The sequence below is a fragment of the Choloepus didactylus genome, chromosome 7, assembly GCF_015220235.1.
Source record: "Choloepus didactylus isolate mChoDid1 chromosome 7, mChoDid1.pri, whole genome shotgun sequence".
Taxonomy (NCBI): Eukaryota; Metazoa; Chordata; class Mammalia; order Pilosa; family Megalonychidae; genus Choloepus; species Choloepus didactylus.
The window spans coordinates 32888339-32910428 of NC_051313.1; the positions used below are offsets into that span (position 1 = coordinate 32888339).

General features: G+C 37.3%; 1 protein-coding gene across 4 annotated transcripts in view; it reads right to left on the reverse strand.

Moving 5' to 3' along the window:
• The window catches only part of KPNA5 (karyopherin subunit alpha 5), a 94688-nt gene that overhangs the window by 38725 nt on the left and 33873 nt on the right, over positions 1–22090 (reverse strand). For all 4 annotated transcript variants that reach the window (XM_037843655.1, XM_037843653.1, XM_037843651.1 and 1 more), the window contains 3 exons: positions 18277–18371; positions 13795–13926; positions 11952–12040 (listed from right to left, as the gene is read on the reverse strand). In XM_037843655.1, coding sequence (XP_037699583.1) covers positions 11952–12040; positions 13795–13926; positions 18277–18371 — 316 coding nt within the window. The remainder of the gene's footprint in view (positions 1–11951; positions 12041–13794; positions 13927–18276; positions 18372–22090) is intronic.

A 22090-nucleotide genomic window follows, 5' to 3' on the forward strand; every position in this document is an offset into this window, starting at 1 on the left:
GAAATGCCAGAACTGCCCTGGTATAATGTGGAGGAGGGGATTCAAAGGCTTAGAGAGATTGGAATGTTAGAGTGGATTTATCATGGAAAACCTGCTCACACAGCCCTGGAATATCCAGAGGACACACCTTTTACCAGGACTGTAAGGAATAAATTTGTGAAACTAGCTCCATCATCCCTGAAGAGCTCTGTAGTCACCCTTCTCTGTAGGTCAGATATTACTGTAGGAACTGCTGTCACTGAACTGGAATCCTTAAACACAATGGGGATAATCGGGTCCCGAGTCAGCAGAAGCCAAGTGGCTGCAGTTAATCGCCACAGACAAGGTGGACAGGGCTACCATAATGGAAAACAGGCTCAAAGCAGCAATCAAAATAATATGACTCGCAGAGACTTATGGCGTTGGCTAGTGGATCATGGAGTACCAAGTAGTAAAATAGATGGGCAATCGACTAAATTCTTGTTTGAACTATATAAGCAGAAGAATTCTAGGCCACGTGAACAAAAATCTCCCTTGCATTACAAAAAACAGAGAGTCACAGCCCCTTAATCAATTCCCAGACTTGAGACAGTTTACAGATCCAGAGCCTCTTGAATGAAGGGAAGGCCGGGTACCCTTGGAGAAGGACCCTGTCACACTGCCAAAAATTTACACTGTTAATCTTCCTCCCAGCCTTCCCCAGGGGGACCTACGGCCTTTTACCAGGGTGACTGTGCATTGGGGAAAAGGAAATGATCAGATATTTCGTGGATTATTAGACACTGGGTCAGAAGTGACATTAATTCCCGGAGACCCAAAACGTCACTCTGGTCCACCAGTCAGAGTTGGGGCTTATGGACGTCAGATGATTGATGGAGTTTTAGCCCAGGTCCGTCTCACAGTGGGTCCAGTGGGTCCCTGGACCCATTCTGTGGTTATTTCCCCAGTGCCGGAATGCATAATTGGAATAGACATACTCAGCAACTGGCAGAATCCTCACATTGGTTCCCTGACTCCTGGAGTGAGGGCTATTATGGTGGGAAAGGCCAAGTGGAAGCCACTAGAGCTGCCTCTGCCTAGCAAAGTAGTGAAACCAGAAGCAATACCGGATTCCTGGAGGGATTGCAGAGATTAATGCCACTCTTAAGGACCTGAAGGATGCAGGGGTGGTGATTCCCACCACATCCCCATTCAACTCTCCTATTTGGCCTGTGCAGAAAACAGATGGGTCTTGGAGGATGACTGTGGATTATCGTAAGCTTAACCAGGTGGTGACTCCAATTGCAGCTGCTGTCCCAGATGTGGTATCATTGCTTGAGCAAATCAACACATCCCCTGGTACCTGGTATGCAGCTATTGATCTGGCAAATGCTTTTTTCTCAATTGCTGTCAGCAAGGACCACCAGAAACAGTTTGCATTTAGCTGGCAAGGCCAGCAGTTTACATTCACCATGCTACCTCAGGGTTATATCAACTCTCCAGCCCTACGTCATAATATTGTCCGCAGGGATCTTGATCATTTCTCCCTCCCACAAGACATCACACTGGTCCATTATATTGATGATATCATGTTGATTGGACCTAGTGAGCAAGAAGTAGCAACTACTCTAGATTTGTTGGTAAGGTATTTGCGTGGCAGAGGATGGGAGATAAATCCAACAAAAATACAAGGCCCTTCCACCTCAGTAAAATTTCTAGGTGTCCAGTGGTGTGGGGCCTGTCGAGATATTCCTTCTAAGGTGAAGGATAAGCTGCTGCATCTGGCCCCTCCTACAACCAAAAAAGAGGCACAACGTTTAGTTGGCCTCTTTGGGTTTTGGAGACAACATATTCCTCATTTAGGTGTGCTACTCCGGCCCATTTACCGAGTGACTAGAAAAGCTTCTAGTTTTGAGTGGGGACCGGAGCAAGATGAGGCTCTGCAACAGGTCCAAGCTGCTGTGCAAGCTGCTCTGCCGCTTGGACCATATGATCCAGCTGATCCAATGGTGCTGGAAGTGTCAGTGGCAAATAGAGATGCTGTCTGGAGCCTTTGGCAGGCTCCTATAGGAGAATCACAACGCAGGCCCTTAGGATTTTGGAGTAAAGCTTTACCATCCTCTGCAGATAACTACTCTCCATTTGAGAAACAACTGTTGGCCTGCTACTGGGCCTTAGTAGAGACAGAACGCTTAACCATGGGCCACCAAGTTACCATGAGACCTGAGTTACCTATCATGAGCTGGGTGTTATCTGACCCACCAAGCCATAAAGTTGGGCGTGCACAGCAGCACTCCATCATAAAATGGAAATGGTATATACGAGATAGAGCTCGAGCAGGTTCTGAAGGTACAAGTAAGTTACATGAGGAAGTGGCCCAAATGCCCATGGCCCCCACTCCTTCCACCTTACCTTCTCTTGCCCAGCCCACAGCTATGGCATCTTGGGGAGTTCCTTACAGTCAGTTGACTGAGGAAGACAAGACTCGGGCCTGGTTTACAGATGGTTCTGCACGATATGCAGGTACCACCCGAAAGTGGACAGCTGTAGCACTGCAGCCCCTTTCTGGGATATCCCTGAAGGACAGTGGTGAGGGGAAATCCTCCCAGTGGGCAGAACTTCAGCAGTGCACCTGGTTGTTCACTTTGCTTGGAAGGAGAACTGGCCAGAGGTGCGTCTGTATACTGATTCCTGGGCTGTTGCTAATGGTTTGGCTGGATGGTCAGGGACTTGGAAGGAACATGATTGGAAGACTGGTGACAAAGAAGTCTGGGGAAGGGGTATGTGGATAGACCTTTCTGAGTGGGCAAACAACATGAAGATATTTGTGTCCCATGTGAATGCTCACCAGAGGGTGACTTCAGCAGAAGAAGGTTTTAATAACCAAGTGGATAAAATGACCCGTTTGGTGCATACCAATCAGCCTCTTTCCCCAGCAACTCCTGTCATTGCCCAAAGGGCTCATGAACAAAGTGGTCATGGTGGTAGGGATGGAGGTTATGCATGGGCTCAGCAACATGGACTTCCACTCACCAAGGCTGACCTGGCCACAGCCACTGCTGAGTGTCCAATTTGCCAGCAGCACAGACCCACACTCAGTCCCCGATATGGCACCATTCCTCGGGGTGATCAGCCTGCTACCTGGTGGCAGGTTGATTACATCGGACCACTTCCATCATGGAAATGGCAGTGATTTGTTCTTACTGGAATAGACACATACTCCGGATATGGGTTTGCCTTCCCTGCACGACATGCTTCTGCCAAAACTACAATACGTGGACTTACAGAATGCCTCATCCACCGTCATGGTATTCCACACAGCATTGCTTCAGACCAAGGAACCCACTTCACAGCAAATGAAGTGAGTGGATGGGCACATGCTCATGGAATTCTGTGGTCTTACCATGTTCCCCATCATCCAGAAGCAGCTGGGTTGATAGAACGGTGGAATGGCCTATTGAAGACTCAATTACGGTGCCAACTAGGTGGCAATACCTTGCAGGGCTGGGGCAGTGTTCTCCAGGAGGCTGTGTATGCTCTGAATCAGCGTCCACTCTATGGTGCTGTTTCTCCCATAGCCAGGATTCATGGGTCCAGGAATCAAGGGGTGGAAACAGGAATAGCACCACTCACTATCACTCCTAGTGATCCACTAGGGAAATTTTTGCTTCCTGTCTCTGCAAGTTTAAGCTCTGCTGGTCTACAGGTCTTGGTTCCAAAAGGAAGAGTGCTTCCACCAGGAAACACAACAATAATCCCATTGAACTGGAAGTTAAGGCTGCCACCTGGCCACTTTGGGCTTCTTATGCCTCTGAATCAACAGGCAAGTAAGGGGATTACTGTACTGGCTGGGGTGATTGATCCTGACTATCAAGGGGAAATAGCACTGCAACTACACAATGGAAGTAAAGAAGAGTTTTCCTGGCATACAGGAGATCCCCTGGGGCGTCTCTTAGTACTACCATGCCCCGTGATTCAAGTCAATGGAAAACTGCAACAACCCAATCCAGGCAGGACTACCAATGGCCAAGAAACTTCAGGAATGAAGGTCTGGGTCACCCCACCAGGCAAAGAACCATGGCCAGTTGAAGTGCTTGCTGAGGGTAAAGGGAACATGGAATGGGTCGTGATAAATATGAACTACGGCCACGTGACCAGTTACAGAAACGAGGACTATGATGATATGAATATTTCCTCCTCGTTTTGTGATGATTATGTTTGTATTTGTCTGTGAAGAAAATATTTTTGCTTTCTTCTCTGTCTTATCCCCTTATCATATGGCATAAGCTGTAACGTTCATTTTGAAGATATGGTTTTAGGTGATGTGTACGACTGCCAAGTTGACAAGGGGTGGACTGTGATGGTTGGGTTCATGTGTCAACTTGGCTAGGTGGCCTAGCTGTCTGGTCAAGCGGGCACTGGCCTGACGATTCCTGTGAGGCTATTTGAGGCTGGTTGGTTTGTCGGATCATCAGTCAATTGACTGCAGCTGACTGATGACTCATCAAGGGGCGTGCTTCCACAGTGAGAGAATGCAATTGGCTGGATTTGGTCCGGGTGATCAGTTGGAGGCTTATAAGCCGGACGGTTAGAGAACCTTCACTTCTTCTTCAGCTGCTCAGTGAAGCTTTTCCTGGGGAGCTCGTTGAAGTTGCCGGTTCGTTTCCTGAGGAGTTCGTCAAAGTTGTCGGTTCGTTTCCTGAGTTCTTCTTCAAAGTTGCCGGTTCGTTTCCTGAGGAGTTCGTCAAAGTTGTCGGTTCGTTTCCCGAGGAGTTCGTCGGACATCTTCCTTGGAGTTGACAGCTTGTTGACGGCTCTGCAGAATTTGGACTCGTGCGCTCCCGCAGTTGCGTGAGTCACTTTTACAATTTGATAATAAGAGACATCTCTCATTGATTCTGTTTCCAAGGAGAACCCTAACTAATACACCCACACACCACAGACACAGAGTTGGGGAGAACTGACTGGAGGCATACAGCTGACTCGCAGACGCCAGCTGCTGGTTAGTTAAAGTGTATGCCAACAAACTGTGTTTCTGAAAAATTAGATCGGTAACTTTTTTTTTACAACTTGAAAGAACCCTATCAAGCAAAGCAAATGCCAAGAGACCAAAAACAACAGAAAATCTTAATGCATATATAAAAATAGACGAGATGGAGAATCCAACTCCAAACTCCCAAATCAAAATATCGGAAGAAACACAGTACTTAGCAAAATTAATCAAAGAACTACAATCGAGGAACGAAAACATGGCAAAGGATTTAAAGGACATCAAGAAGACCATGGCCCAGGATATAAGTGAAGTAAAGAAGACCCTAGACGAGCATAAAGAAGACATTGCAAGAGTAAATAAAAAAAATAGAAGATCTCATGGAAATAAAAGAAACTGTTGGCCAATTTAAAAAGACTCTGGATATTCACAATACAAGATTAGAGGAAGTTGAACAACATCTCAGTGTCCTAGAAGTCCACAGAACAGAAAATGAAAGAACAAAAGAAAGAATGGAGAAAAAAAATTGAAAAAATCAAAATGGATCTCAGGGATACGATAGATAAAATAAAACATCCAAACTTAAGACTCATTGGTGTCCCAGAAGGGGAAAAGAAGGGTAAAGGTCTAGAAAGAGTATTTAAAGAAATTGTTGGGGAAAACTTCCCAAACCTTCTACACAATATAAATACACAAAGCATAAATGTCTAGTGAACTCCAAATAGAATAAATCCAAATAAACCCACTCCAAGACATATTCTGATCAGACTCTCAAATATTGAAGAGAAGGAGCAAGTTCTGAAAGCAGCAAGATAAAAGCAATTCACCACATACAAAGGAAACAACATAAGACTAAGTTGTGACTACTCAGCAGCCACCATGGAGGTGAGAAGGCAGTGGCATGACATATTTAAAATTCTGAGAGAGAAAAACTTCCAACCAAGAATACTTTATCCAGCAAAACTCTCCTTCAAATTCGAAGGAGAGCTTAAATTTTTCACAGACAAACAAATGCTGAGAGACTTTGCCAATAAAAGACCTGCACTACTTCAGATTCTCAGGGGAGCCCTACCAACAGAGAAACAAAGAAAGGAGAAAGAGATATAGAGAATTTTAACAGACATATGTAGTACCTTACATCCCAAATCACCAGGACACTCATTTTTCTCTAGTGATCACGGATCTTTCTCCAGAAGGGACCATAGGCTGGGACATAAAACAAGCCTCAAGAAATTTAAAAAAAAAAAAGAAACTGAATATACTCAAAGCACATTCTCCAACCACAATGGAATACAAATAGAAGTCAATAATTTTTGAACTGTAACTCCACTATTTACTTCCTAGATGATATAAATCACATGAACTCTAATGACAAATCAGTGGTTTTGAACTCAAGTGTAAAATATGTAATTTTAGACAACTATATAAAGGTGGGGGAATGGAGGAGTATAGGAACATAGTTTATGTGTCCTATTGAAGTGAAGGTGGTATCAAAGAAAAACAAGATTGATATGGATTTAAGAGGTTAGTTTTATCCCCCACAGCAAACACAAAGAAATTGTCAGAGAATATAACCATGGAGATGAAATGTAGAGTTTGGGTTAAGAGAAATGGGGGAAGGGGCAATGGGGAGTTAAGAAATGAGTGTAGGGTTGCTGTTTGAGGTGAAGGGAAATTTCTAGTAATGGATGGTGGGAAAGAGCATTACAACAGTCTGAATGTGATTAATCCCACTAATGGAAGTCTAGGGAGGGGGTGGAAGGGGAAGATTTAGGCTGTGTGTATGTTTCCACAACTGAAAAAAAAAAAAAGTCTGAATAGATGACGATTGAATGCCAAGGATGAACTTGGATGGGATTGGAGGATAGAGGGCAGGTGGCTCAAAGGGACACAGCTTGAGACATAAGGAAAAGGAAATATAGAATGTAAGCTTTGTATCATTGTTGAATCTTTTGTACTTCATAGCTGCGCTTAATAGGATTGCATAAAAGAATGTTCTTGTTCATGGGAAGTGTATACGTGAATTATAGTGTATGTTCAAGGATGTGTGCAGCTAGCTCTCATATGTTCAGAAGACAGAGCAATAGATGATGGATGATAGGGAGGGAAAGAAATAGCGATGTAACAGTATGTTAAAGTTGGTGGATTGAGCTGTCAGGGGAGGGGGGTCAGGGTATGATGAATTCTTTGTATGGGGTTAGTATTGTTTTTGCAACTGTTCCTATAACTTTGAATTCATTTCAAAATAAAAAAGTAAAAAATAAAATAAAATTAAAAAAAAGACCCAATGGGTTAAAGAAGAGATCATAAGGAAAATACTTCGAGATGAATGAAAACAAAAATAGAACATATTCAAAGTTACGGGATCTAGCAAAAGCAGTGCTCAGAGTGAAATTTATAGCTGTAAACTTTACACTTTAAGGAACTAGTGAAAGAAGAGCAAATCAACCCAAGCAAGCAGTAGGACGGAAATAATAAGAATTAGAGAGAAGATAAACAAAATAAAAAATAGAAAAACAATAAAGAAAATCAACAAAGACAAAAAGTGTTCTTTGAAAAGAATGAACAAAATCAACAAACCTTTAGCTAGACTAACAAAGAAAGAATAAAAAAGACTCAAATTACTGAAATGAGAAATGAAAGTGGGGACATTACTTCTGACTTTAAAGAAATAAAAAGGATTATAAGAAAATACTTCAAATAATTATAAGTCAACAAATTAGATAACCTACATGAAATGGACAAATTTCAAGGAACTCACATATTACTAAAACTGACTCAAGAAAAAAAGAAAATCTGAATAGTTCAAAGAGACTGAATCAGAAATAAAAACCTACCAACAAAGAAAAGGCCAAAACCATATGGCTTCACTGGTGAAATTCTACCAAACATTTAAAGAATTAAGACCAATCGCTCTTAAACTTCTCCAAAATATTCTATGTGATCAACATTACCTTATTCTATGTGATCAACATCACCCTGATATCAAAACCAGATAAAGACATCACAAGAAAAGGAAAGTACAGACCAATATCTTTTATGAATAAACATGAAAAATTCTGAATTAAAAACTAGAAAACTGAATCCAACATCAAAGTAGAAGGATTAAACAACATGATCAAGAGCAATTTATCCCAGGAATGCAAGGGTGGTTCAACATAAGAAAATCAATCAAGGTAACACACCACATTAATAGAAGGTAAGGAAAATACCACATTCATCTCAATTGACACAGAAAAGGTATGAGGAAATGCAGCACCCTATCCTCTCAAGATAAAATCACTCAGGAAACTTAGAAGGGAACTCCCTCAACATGATAAAAGCATTTTTGAAATATCCACAACTAACATCAGAAAGACTGAAATTCCTGCCAGTAATATCAGGAACAAGACAAGGATGCCCACTTTCATCACTGCTATTCAACACTGTACTGGAAGTTCTAGCAAGAGCCTACAGGCAAGAAAAAGAATTAAAAAGACATCCTAATTGGAAAGGACAAAGCAAAGTTATCCCCATTTGCAGATGACATAATGACAAAGATATAAGCTCAACACAGAAAAATCAGTTGTAACAGAACAAGCTGAAAAAGAAAAATAAGAAAATTCCATTTGTAATAGCATCAGAAAGACTAAAATATTTAAGAGTAAATTTAACCAGCGTAAGACTTGTACACTGAAAACTACAAAATGTTGTGGAAGAAACTAAAAAAGACCTAAATAAATGAAAAGATACCCCATGTCCATGGAATGGAAGACTGAATATAGTTAAGAAGGCAATACTCTCCAAAGTGACCTATAGATTGAGCACAATCTCTATGAAAATCCCAATGACCTTACAATGGCTAATTTCATGTATCAAAGTGGTTAAGCTATAGTATCCAGCTGTTTTGGTCAGGCAAGCACTAGACTAATAGTTACTGTGAAAGTATTTCACAGATAGATTTATATCATTAGTCAGCTGATTGCATCTACAGCTTATTACATCTACAATCAACACAGGAGATTGCCTTCAGCAATGAGGGCATCTCCCATCCAATCAGATGGAGGCCTCAAAGTGAGAACTGAGGATTTCAGTAGCCAAAGAGAATTTCTTCTCTTTCAGTCAGCCAGCTTCACCTGGGGAATACAACTTCTCCTCAAATCCTTATGGAATTGCAAGGGGGCCCAAATAATTAAAACAATCTTAAAAAAAAAAAAAAAGAACAAAGTTGGAGGTCTCACATTTCCCAATTTCAAAACTTACTACCAAGCCACAGTAATCAAAACAGTATGATACTGACATAAGGACAGAAATATAGACCAATGGAATAGAATTAAGAGCCCAGAAATGAACCCACACATTTAGGGCCTAATGATTTTTGACACGGATGCCAAGTACATTTAAGGGAGAAAGAGAATATGGTGTGAGAAAACTGGATATCCCCATGTAAGAGAAAGAAGCTGGACCCTCACCTCACACCATAGACATGAATTAACTTAAAATGGACCAAAGACCTAAACTTACGGCCCAACACTATAACACTCTTAAAAGAAAACACAGGAGTAATTCTCCATGACCTTGGATTTGGCAATGGTTTCTTAGCTACAATACAAAAAACATAAGTATGAAAAGAAAAATCAGATAAAATGAACTTCATCAAAACTAAAATCTTTTTTGAATCAAAGGATATTATCAAGAGAATGAAAAGACCACACAGAGAATGGGGGAAAATACTTGCAAATTATACACTGATATAGGTCTATTCATAATATAAAGAACTTAGAACTCAACAACGATAAAGACCAACAATCCAGTTTAAAAATGGGTAAAGAACTTGAATTAACATTTCTCCAAAGAAGTTATATGAATGGTCAGTAAGCAAATGAAAATATATTCAACATCATTAGTCATTAGGAAAATGCAAATCAAGACAAGAGATACCACTTCATACCCACTAGGAGAGCTAAAATATTTAAAAATGGAAAATAATAATGTGGTGAAGATGTAGCAAAATCGGAACCCTTATACATTGCTGGTGGGAATTAAAATGGCACAGCCACTATGGGAACAGGTAGGTGGTGTTTCAATAAGTTAAATATAGAGTAATTCTAATATGACCCCATAATTCTTTTCCTAAATATATACCCCAAAGAACTGAGAACTGGTATACAAACAAAAACTTGTACACAAATGCTCACAGCAGCAGTATTTACAATAGCCAACAGGTGGAAACGACCCAAATGCCCATCAATGAATGAATAAACAAAATGTGGTATTACCCCACATAATGGAATATTATTCAGCTATAAAAAGTAATGAACACTGATACATGCTACAACATAGATGAACCTTGAAAACATGCTAAGTGCAAAAAGCCTGACACAAAAAAGTTACATAGTATCTGCTTCCATTCAGATGAAATACACAAAACAGGCAAATCCAAAGAGAAAGAAAGCCAATTACTGTGTTTCTGGGGTGAGGGTAAAATGGGGTATGACTGGCTTTGTTTGGGATATTGAAAAAGGTGTGGAACTACAGAATGGTGATGGTTGCACATAATTGTGAATGTGTTTAATACCAATGAATGGTACACTTAAAAATGACTAAATAGTAAATTTCATGTTATGTATATCTTATGTATACACACAAAATCTCTGTTTTAAATGTTTCTCTATGGAGAGGCTTGAGTCTGTCTAAAAACTCATTTAAAAATAAAATAGTTATATTATACCAGAGGTTGGCAAACTTTTTCACTAAATATCTTAGACTTTGCAGGCCTTCAGTCTGTGTTGCAAGTACTCAAATCTGCCACAACTACTCAGCTCTTCTGTTGCAGTGCAAAAACAGCCATAGATACTAAAGAAGTGAAGTGTGGCTGTGTCTCAATAAAATTTTATTTACAGAAGCAGGCAGCAGGCAGGATTTGGCCTGAGGGCCACAGTTTGCAGACTCCTGTTCTACACTATTCTTTTTCTTTATTGACAGGGTTATCATGAGAAGGGGCAAATTCTCTCCTTGTCCAGGTATGCTATATTATAAATTAAAGCTGAATTAAACCAAAAGATTCTATAAGCATACAAAGTCTATAGTAGCAAAACGTTTACCTCTACTGAGAATCAGATGAATAATAATAATACAAATTAAAATTTACTCAACCAGAATTGATAAAACCATACATTAATAACGTTTTATACTTAAGCATTACTTAGCTTAATCTGAATTTCAATATGAGCTATAGAAAATGCCTAAATCTTATTTAAGCTAAGAACAATCTTTTCCTTTTTGCTCACCTAAAGTAAAAGCATCTGGTAATAAACCTGACATAACTTCCTTTTATCACTTAATCCAATTTTTTTAATGAAGCTTTCTAAAACCACAATACATAATTAAACTTTGAAACTTTCTAGCTTTCTAAGCTCATCCTTTTCTGACTTTTATTTTTTGTAACTAGCAATAAATAGCTGGGTACTTGTTTGTTCTCTATTAGAGATTTATTTTTTAGTTTGGTTTCCTTAGTCATGATTAAAAGCTCCTAAGGACACTTAACGGGATTGGACCTAGGAAGTACCTATTATTCCAAAGGCCATTACCTTCTTGAGATATTAACAAATCATAAAACGACTTAGTAACAGAGAATCAAAAGTAAAAAGGAGAAACAAATCTACAAACCACATAATCAGGCCAGAAAAATCTCAAATTGAAAGTTTAAGAGATGCTTTCCAGAGAACACATTTCAAAATGACTGATTATGAAATGCAAATCTGCATTCTTTTTTAAGCAGTAAGCATCAAGTAAGAAATAACTTCTGTTAAGTATGACTTAACAGAACATAAAAGAGCAAATACAAAGCAATTTTAAAATGTCTCCTTGTTTCATCCACTTTCCAACTACTTCAGGTATGACTAAACATAAGCCAAATTTAAAAGCATCTCTAAAGAGCATATTGTCTATGCAGAAATATAGTGGAGAATATAGTTTTCTTTTCTGAAATCAGTATTAATTCAATTGTGATAAACTTACTTACTCTAAAAGAGGTGGAAGTATTTCACAATTCAAAACAAAATCTCTGCATTCTGCATTGTCACCAGCAATATTACCAAGAGCCCAAACAGCCTTAGAAAAACAAGAAAAAAATTTCTCTTAGCATGCATATCATTAAAACTAGTGTCAATAAATCTTTCCAATTATGCATGCAGCTTTTTAAGTAAGATACTCTCTTACTTAAGAATGAGATATTAGGCTAGAATGAACAAGAGACAGTTTCTAACATGCTGGAAAAAAAACAACAGAATATGCTAGTAGGGTAATAAGAAATGAACTTTTAAACTGCAATTTACTAATATTTTTAACCCAACTTAATCACAAGCTAATTTATAAAATTTCCTAACAAACTAGTGAAATGTTTATTCTGTTCAACAAATGTTTATTCTGTTAATTTGTCTACTGTGAATCTATATGGAGAGACAAAACATATCTATTTAGTCAATTTTCCAATTACCTTTACCAGAGGTTTGTTCCTATACCAAGAAATCCACTCATTGGGAATGGACTATTTTAAAAGAAAAAGGGATGGAGAGAAGAAGCATAGAAAAGTGAGGTAACAGCTAATATGAGAGTTAGTTTGGATTAACCCCTCAAAATAAGTTTCTAACTAGTCCAGATTCACAATTTTTAAAATAAATGGTAGTAAAAGATCAAACAGTTCACTTATTAACTTTAAATTAATGATAATGAAAATATACATTATCATTTCAATATATGCTCATTTCAAATTTTTCATGTAAGTATAAAAGTAAATATAAAATTATTTTTTCAATACTGAAAATTTTATTTTAACATTTAAAACATGATCAAGTATTTTTAACATCTACTCTAGACTAAGTTTGTTAATTTTTATTTTTTTAAGAAAAAACTTTAAAAGTAACATTTTTCCCCTTGTGAAGTGTAATATTCTGTGGGTGGGGATGTCAATTACTATAAATTTTTTGGAGGTCAACTTCCTAATTTGTAATAAGAGCCTTAAAAAATTTACATCTTTTGTCAGGGTAAAGTCACTTTTCCCTAAGGAAATAATCAAGAAGTATATAAAGATTAGTATTCTTATTAATATTATTAATAACATAACTGGAAGTAATCCAAATGTACAACAATTGAGGAATAAATAAATTATGGTGCATTCATAAATGGATCCTGAGTAATTCGTAATATTTTCTTGGAAGAATAATAAATGCCAAAATAACAGGCTTCCAATATTAGTGTTTAGTGGAGAAAAAACAATATAAACTAAACAGATTAATGAAATGGTAGAAGAGAGACCAATAGATCAATTTACATTAAAAACTGATTGAAAAGAAAAACATCAAAACATTAAAAATTGTTTTTCTTTGGATGGTTGTAATTACATGTGATAAAATTCTCTTCCTTACAACTTCGAGAATTTATTCATGAAGTTTATTAAAAAATGATTCTCTACAAATAAGGTAATATTTTAAAACAAACAACAAAATAATCCATATACATGAGAAAATAAGAGGCCCGATAGGCCCAGATTTAAAACCTGTATCACCCATTCACTGTGACTTTGGATAAGTTACTAACTCTGCAAGGCCTCCGTATGCTCTTTTATAAACAGGAATAGTAATTTCTCTCATGGATAAGCTCACATTTATAGAGAACCAGGATTATGTGTGAGACAGTTCATTCTTCCTCCATCCTTATTTGACGCTGAGTACAAATTACTGCATTTTAACAAATGCCAATGTACAGGCAAGTAAGGCACAAAATTTATTGTGAAATCACTCAGAAAATGGTACTTTCAAGAGAAAATTAAAATCTAGTTAATATAACAGTTCAATTTAGAAACTTACCTGTTCCTGAACATCTTCATGTTCTGAATTAAGGAGTTTGATAAAAATTGGAACAGCCCCAGTTTCAATCACTACCTTGGTATGTAGGAAAGTTCCAGATGCAATATTAGTTAATGCCCATGCAGCTTCAAACTAAGGAAAAATAAAAATAAAATAAATAAAAGTACTAAAGAAATATCAGAGAGGAGAGGAACATAGCAAGACAGGGAGTAAACACTTACGTGGACAAGTTTTAGAAAAGACTGACATGATTAATAGGATTCACTGGGAAGTCAGATTTTACAGATGAAAACTTTAAATTTTAAAGAAAGGACTTTTTAGACTGGAAAACAAGAACTGAGAAAGGATATAATGAAAATTTATAAAATCACAAACAATAAATGAACATAGTTGAATTTGTAATTCACAAAACTAATGTTTACAATTAGAGAGCCAAGTGTTCTAAAGAAGCAGTTTAAAAATAAATAAGAGGCACTACTTAATAGAACCACAGTAAGTTTCACAGAACTTAGAATCATGCAAGGTGCTTTTGTTTCCCTAGAGATTATCTAGTTCCAACCACTTCATTTAAGACACAAGAAAATTGGAAGTGCAGGGAGATAGATGATATGTTCAAGGTCAAAGAATTCATTATCAGCAGAGCCAGTACTAGGCCTTCTAGTAATCATCTAAACAGTAGAACCTCTGAGAGACCATAGCTCTTCAATGAGAATTCAGATCCACTTATATGTCATAATAGAAGTGTGATTCCACTTATATGTGATGGAGTCCTAATAGAAGTGTGGTGGTTTGGAGCTGTATGTACCCCAGAAAAACATATTCTTAAACTTAATCCATTCCTGCAGGTGTGATCCCATTTTAAGTAAGACCTTTGGATGAGACTGTCAGTTAAGGAGTGGCCCACCTCAATCAGGATGGGTCTTAATCCTATTACTGGAATCCTTCATAAGCAGAATGAAATTCAGAGAAAAAAAACACAGAAGAAAGAAGTTGAAATTCAACAGAACCCAGAAGAGAAGGGAGAACCAAGAGATGCCACCATTTGCCTTGCCATGTGCCAAGCTAAGGACCAAGGATTACCAGCAGCCATCTCCAGAATGCCACAGTTTTTGGGGAGAAAGCATCACCTTCATGATGACTTGATTTAGACTTTCTTATAGCCTCAAAACCATGAGCTAATACATTCCCATTGTTTAAGCAGGCCTATAACAAGGTATTTGCTTAAGCAGCCAAGGAACTAAAACAAGCAACTGAGAAAATTCAATCCACAGTTCCCAAACAATAATCTAATGAATTAGTGAAAGTGGCCTGCAAATCCACAAGTAAACTATGCAGCGACTACAGCTTAAAAAATATTTGGTATAAATACACAACTTTTCACATAAATATTGGTGTCATTATGACTAATAAAATAAAAATGCACTTAAAATTGTTACTGAAAGACATGAAAAATACAATTACTATTATGTATGGGACTAAGATTTTTTAAACTTAAAGGAGGAAATTATATTAAAAAACAACGGAGACCACTGTCCTAACCAATTGTAGATAATGAAATAAACTAAAGAACAACTAAAAGGTCTCTCCATAAAATTCTCCCTGGTAATCCTAGAAGAAAACATTTATGAAGAATAGTAAATTCACAGGCCCACAGGGCAGACAGTTAACATAAAGTGATATCAGCAAGTGGGAATTGTGGCAAACTAGAGACAGCATGGTAATGAGCTGTTCTCCATCTTTACCCTATGCAAAATCTTTGGGGATTTGGCAAAAGAAGATGAAAATCTGGATTTTCACTTGAAATTCCTTAATTTTTTACCATCCAGCATATATAATCCACATTTTTAAAAACATGTGCAGGCCAAAAACTTGTTTGGGAGCCAACCTGGCCTGTAGGCTTCCAGTACGAATGAAGCCTCTCTATTAGAAAGACCAATGTTCTCAACTAGTAAATTCATATGAACTCAGGTAACATGGCACAGTATTTAGCTGCCCCAAGACTATACTGTTGAATTTCAATAGCTTCTAATTACAATGTTTAATATATGTTCAAGTTCCCAACGTTCTTGAATACAATGTGCTTTCTCCCATGTGATCCCAGTCATCCTGAAATTAATTTTTCCCTTTTCCATCTACTAAATTACCTTTCATCCTCAAGACTAGCCCCTGTCTCACTACCTTTATGAAGTCTTCCTCAACTTCCTCTAAACAAAGTAACTTGCTAGGTTTTCTGTGCTCCCAAAGAACTTTGTTTATAGTTCTATTATAGCACTGAGCATACTGCACTATCACATATCTGTTTATATGCATGCCTTCCCCAATAGAGAGAGAAAAATCTGCAGACAGGAACAATGCCCTATTTACTTCATAACTACAATGACTAACACAATATTTGGCTCAAACCAGCACTTGACAATTTTATTTATTCATTCATTTATCTTTCATTCACTTGTAATAAAAAAATCAACTAATAAACTAGAAATCAGGAGGCCTGCATTTTAGTCAGAATTCTACCATTATTAACATTCAAAGTACTTGTCTTCAGGACTTACAAGTAAAACAATGGGGTTGGATCTCATGTTCTCTAGTCCTTATCAAAGATTCCAAAAACTAGTTGCCAGTAAGACTGTAACATGAATAAAAGGGTCTTTTCCTCAGAGATCTCTATCAGAAACATTCCTAACAATAGTCTGGCACAAAACTCATGAAACTCAAATGAGCAACACATTCCCTTGCTTATACCTAAAATGTGAGGACACTTCCCAAATTATTCAGATAAGTGGAACACTACTCTTAAGTTGTAATTTTGACAACTATTACTCAAATACCAGAAATAGTCCTTGATTACTAAAAATAACATAGATAAGCAAGGTGTAGATCTTGTGCAATTCCCAGCACAAAGATGTAATTCTACCCTTTACTCTCATTTATAATATATATAGCATAAAAGTGAAGGGAAGCACTTTTCTTTAACAGTGAAATATGTGCACATGAGTAATTTATCATCAGTAGCAAATTACTTGGAAAATGTCTTAAAACTGTTCCTACAGCAGTGTTGAGAATCAATGCTTTTTTAGTATAGACCTAACTTTGGTCCCATTTTCAGTAGACTACACTGATTTGTTCTGTCAAAAAAAAGAAAAAAAGAACTCATCAATCACATAAAAATGTTTTTTTAACAAAGAGTTTATACTAAAAAGTCAAACAATGGATTAGCTAAAAGACAAAATAAATTTAGCTGTTAAATTAATGTTTTATTAGAAAGTATTTGCAAAGTCCCCTTCAGGAACTGGGAGAAAATGTAGAAATATTCAACTTCTTCACCTGGGGAATTCCTGATACTCCCGCAAGCATTACGGAATCCCAGTTTAATAAGTCAAGCCCTCGATCTTGGGGCTTGCCCTTATGAGACTTATTCCTGCAAAGGAGAAGCTAAGCCTACTTACAATTATGCTTAAGAGTCATCCCCAGAGAACCTTTTTTGTTGCTCTTTTTCGCAGCCAACTCTGCAAATAAACTCATTATCCTCACCCCTACGAGGGACATGACTCCTAGGGGTATAAAATCTCCCTGGCAACGAGGGACAGGACTCCCAGGAATGAGCCTGGCACTGAAATTGTGGGATTGAGAATGCTGCCTTGACAAAAAGGAGGAAAAGAAATGAAACAAAACAGTTTAAGTGGCTGAGAGATCTTAGAGTGGAGAGATCATTCTGGAGGTTTTTCTTATGCACTGTGTAGATAATCCTTTTTAGTTTCTGAAGTATTGGAATAGCTAGAAGGAAATACCTGAATCTGTTAAACAGTAAGCCAGTAGATGTGATTCTTGATGATAATTGTATAACTATACAGCTTTTATCATGTGACCATGTGACCATGTGACAGTGAAAATCTGGTGACTTGACACTCCCTTTACCCAGTTTATGGGCAGATGAGTAATAAAATAATGCCAAAAATTATATAAATAATAGGGGGGAATAAGGGGTATGAGATGGTTTCAGTGTTTTTTATTTTTTTCTTTATTCTGAAGTAATGAAAATATTCTCAGATTGATTGTGGCGAAGAATACAATTATATAATGAGATTGTGAACCACTGTATACCTTGGATGGATTATATGGTACATGAATATATCTCAATAAAATTGCATTTTTTAAAAAAGGGAAAAATGTAAAAAAAATTTTAACATTTTAGTTTTTGGTTTTCTAACACAAAAAAGTTATTAAAGGCTGGTAACTACAAAATTTTTATTAACATTTTATATACTTTTTCCAAAAACATTTAATAATAAAATAGTTCCTAGAAGAAACTAGCAATACCTCCTATGACCAAGTCAAGATAGACAGCACTAGCTTTCTTTTACTTGCCAACTCTTTACTAAATGTTTACAATGTACTAAGTATTGCAGAAGTTGCTTTCACTAGAAACTAATCATACGAAACTTCTAGAAAGAGATTAAGAAAGAAAACTTTAGAACAACTCACTTGTAAAGTACAATTTTCATTTCTTTCAAGAAATTTCACAAATCTCTGTACGACTCCTGGTTTCTGAATAACTTGATCAATTGGTGGATTAGGTTCTAAAAATTAAAAAAGAGTTTTTAAAGTTATTACATAGACATGAAAAGACAATGATCAAGTTTCTGTATCAATAAACACAGCACACGCAATAACTCTTTCCTAGGTGTCCCTAATCAAGCTTAAGACCCTTAAATGGATATAAATGAATTGTAATATTTACTGAAAAGTAAATTCTATTTCTCATTAACCATAATGTTAAGAATTTTTTAAATATTTTCTACAGAAATATTTAAAGTTCATAAGTTAAAGGTTATTTGGTGAGAAAAGCCTTTTATGTGGTCAGCTTTACAATATGGGAGTATTACAGTTAATTATCCAACACATCTACTTAGGGATAAAATTCTCACTAATTCTTCATACTGCTCCCCTCAATTTCCAAGTATTTCTCCATACTATGAAACATGAATTGCCTAGAGTTTCTCAGCCAGATGAGGTTCTATTTTGTTGGGGTGTTATTTAATATTTACAAAAATACTATTGGACATCTAGAATTCTTGAAAAATTTTTGTAAAATGTAAAGCCTTTTGAGAATCATAAAATCTCCAGGAAATTCATCTAAAATTAAAACAAAGATATTTCAGGTACTGGAATATAAGTACTTAAGAACTGTTTGCTCTTCTTTGGCTTCAACAAAAGTACCTTCTTGTGGTTCTCAAGTAATATCTCTGTAAGGTGTTCCTTTGGGTTAGTTTTCTTCCTGTTACTCATTCTCTTTCTAGAAAATTTGCCTATTTTCCTAATTCAATTGTAATTCACAAGTCTACTTCCATAACCAAATTCTTCTTCCTTGGATCTTTTTCTACTATTTGACACATTGTCACAGTTTCTTTAAAATGCAGCATGACTGTTCTAGTTTGCTAATGCTGCTGGAATGCAAAACACCAGAGACGGATCAGCTTTTATAAAAGAGGGTTTATTTGGCTACACAGTTACTGTCTTAAGGCCATAAAGTGTCCAAGGTAACACATCAGCAATCAGGTACCTTCACTGGAGGATGGCCAATGGTGTCTGGAAAACCTCTGTCAGCTGGGAAGGCAATGTGGCTGGCGTCTGCTCCAAAGTTCTGGTTTGCAAAATGGCTTTCTCCCAGGACGTTCCTCTCTAGGCTTCAGCTTCTCTCCAAAATGTCACTCTCAGTTGCTCTTGGGGTGTTTGTCCTCTCTTAGCTTCTCCAGAGCAAAAGTCTGCTTTCAAAGGCCGTCTCCAAAATGTCTCTGTAAGCTGAAGCTCCTCTCTCAGTTCCGGTGCATTCTTCAAAGTGTCCCTCTTGGCTGTAGCTCCTCTTCAAACATCACTCACAGCTGCACTGAGTTTCTTCTGTTATGTCAGCTCATTTACATGGCTCCACTAATCAACTTAGACTCACCCCGAATGAGTGGAGCAACACCTCCATGGAAATTATCCAATCAGAGTCATCACCCACAGCTGGGTGGGGCACATTCCAAAAAAACACTCAAAGAATTACAATCTAATCAACACTGATAACATCTGCCCACACAAGATTACATCAAAGATAATGGCATTTGGGGGACACAATATATTCGAACTGGCACAATGACCAAAACCAAATAAATTATATCACCATGCTTATTCCTTTCCCCTTTCTGGCACCCACCATCCAAATCTGTTTATTTCTGAGTTATCTGTCCATCTCCCCACCCATCACCAAAATCTGTGTATTACTGAGCTATCTAACCAAGAGAGAAATCTCATTTTCACTTTTCACACTTTTTCTTCTCACTTCCTCTGTTACTAATCATAAATAGCTCATATATAAATGGTAGCATATTTGTTTAATCAGTAAAATAAACAAATGAATGGTAACCATAAAACATTGGTACAAATCTGTTCATTTGGTATAGACAAACCTTATTAAATTTTAAGCCAGTATATATCTTAGAAACCATGTTCTCTTCTTGTACAAATATGTTATTCTTAATTTTGATCAAAAATTAGTAGATTTCTGCAAAGTTAGTGTATCTATATCCAATAGCTTTGTTTGGGTGGTTGTTCCAGTTTGCTAATGCTGCCGTTATGCAAAAAAAAAAAAAAAAAAAAAAAAAAAAACAGAAATGGATTGGCTTTTTGGTTACAAATTTACAGTCCTAAGGCCATAAAGTGTCCAAACTAAGGCATCAACAATAGGAAAACTTCCCGAAGAACAGCCAACGACATCTGGAACACCTCTGTTAGCTGGGAAGGCACGTGGCTGGTGTCTGCTGATCCTTTGCTCCTGGGTTGCGTTGCTTTCAGCTTCTGATTCCAGTGGCTTTCTCTCTAAGCATCTAGGAGTCCTCTCTTAGCTTCTCTGGGGCAAACTCTGAGCTTCATCACTTAGCTTGGCATCTCCAAATGTCCTTTTGTCCCATCTCCAAGCATCTCTAAGCACCAGCAAGCATCTGGGTCATGTGTCGGCTCTTAGCTTCTCTCTTAAATACTCTAATCAAGTATTTAAGAGACCCATCTTAAATGGGCAAGGCCACACCTCCATGGAAAAAAATCTAATCAAAAGTATCACCCACAGTTGGGTGTGCCTCCACAAGATTGCACACGGCTTTTGAGGGGACATAACTGGCACAGTGGTCTAGATTCTTCAAAATGTAAATTCCAGACCCTAGCTTCAACTGTTATAGTTATAAAACTTCAAGAGGATTAAACTATATATATTCTTAATCCTTTTCCTCCTGCCTTTAAAAAAATTAAAAACGAAATTATAAGGTTGTAGTCACCACATTCACCTTCTAGATTATTCTTTTTCCAAAATTAAATTCTAGGTGACCCCCAAAGCATTTTCAAACTCTCTTTTTTTAAGGCAAGAAGTTTTGCCTCACTCTTCATTTGAGGGGAGAGGGAGAGGAGTTTGAGAGAAGGAAGAAAATGAAGGAGTTTTTCTGGGTTAGAGGGTGGGGAAAAGTAGACATTGAGATTGTCAGCTATACCTATATCTAACTATGTAGATAGATAGACATGTTATATACATTGATACAAGAACCCAAATATGTTCTCTTCTTAGAGAATTAAAAGCAATACATTTACGGTTACCTTCATCTAAAAGAAAGCAATCAAAATACACTGGGATCACCATCTATTCTAACAGGTATCATGAACAATTAACCTTCACATTGTTGTTATATTAATGTAGGAGTCATAATAATCTATATTATCTTATAAAGTTGATGGACTATTAAAAAGTTCATGTAAACATATCAAAATAGGGGAATATGTGCTTCAGCACTGAAAACTAAGCAAGACTCATGCACAAAGAAAGCTTTTGAGAAATTTCTACAAAACTGGCATTGAGGAAGAGAACCACAGGTGTTTTACATCCACAGAGTGGCCATGATAAGGAAGTAAACAGGAAATTCTAGCAGAAGGTCACTATCAAAGCTTAAATCAGAGGACTAAAGATGGAAGCTAAGGGTAGGCTACAGAGCACCACCAGGCAATACTCTAATTACAATAAAGAAGCTTTTCCAAAAGAGGCAAAGTTCCTGCCGAATTCTGCCTCTGGTTCAAGTTCTAGCTCCTTTCCCATGTTTCCTACACATAGACGGATCAAGTAAAATTATGGTGAATCCAGTATTTTTCAAAGCCTGAAAGATTTGGCAAGAACTCACACCAATCAATAAAACATCTGTAACTCCTCCTACATACATACCCAAACTGGGCAAACACAAACCCATACAAGGAAGCAGCAGAAAAATCACTGGCTCTATGA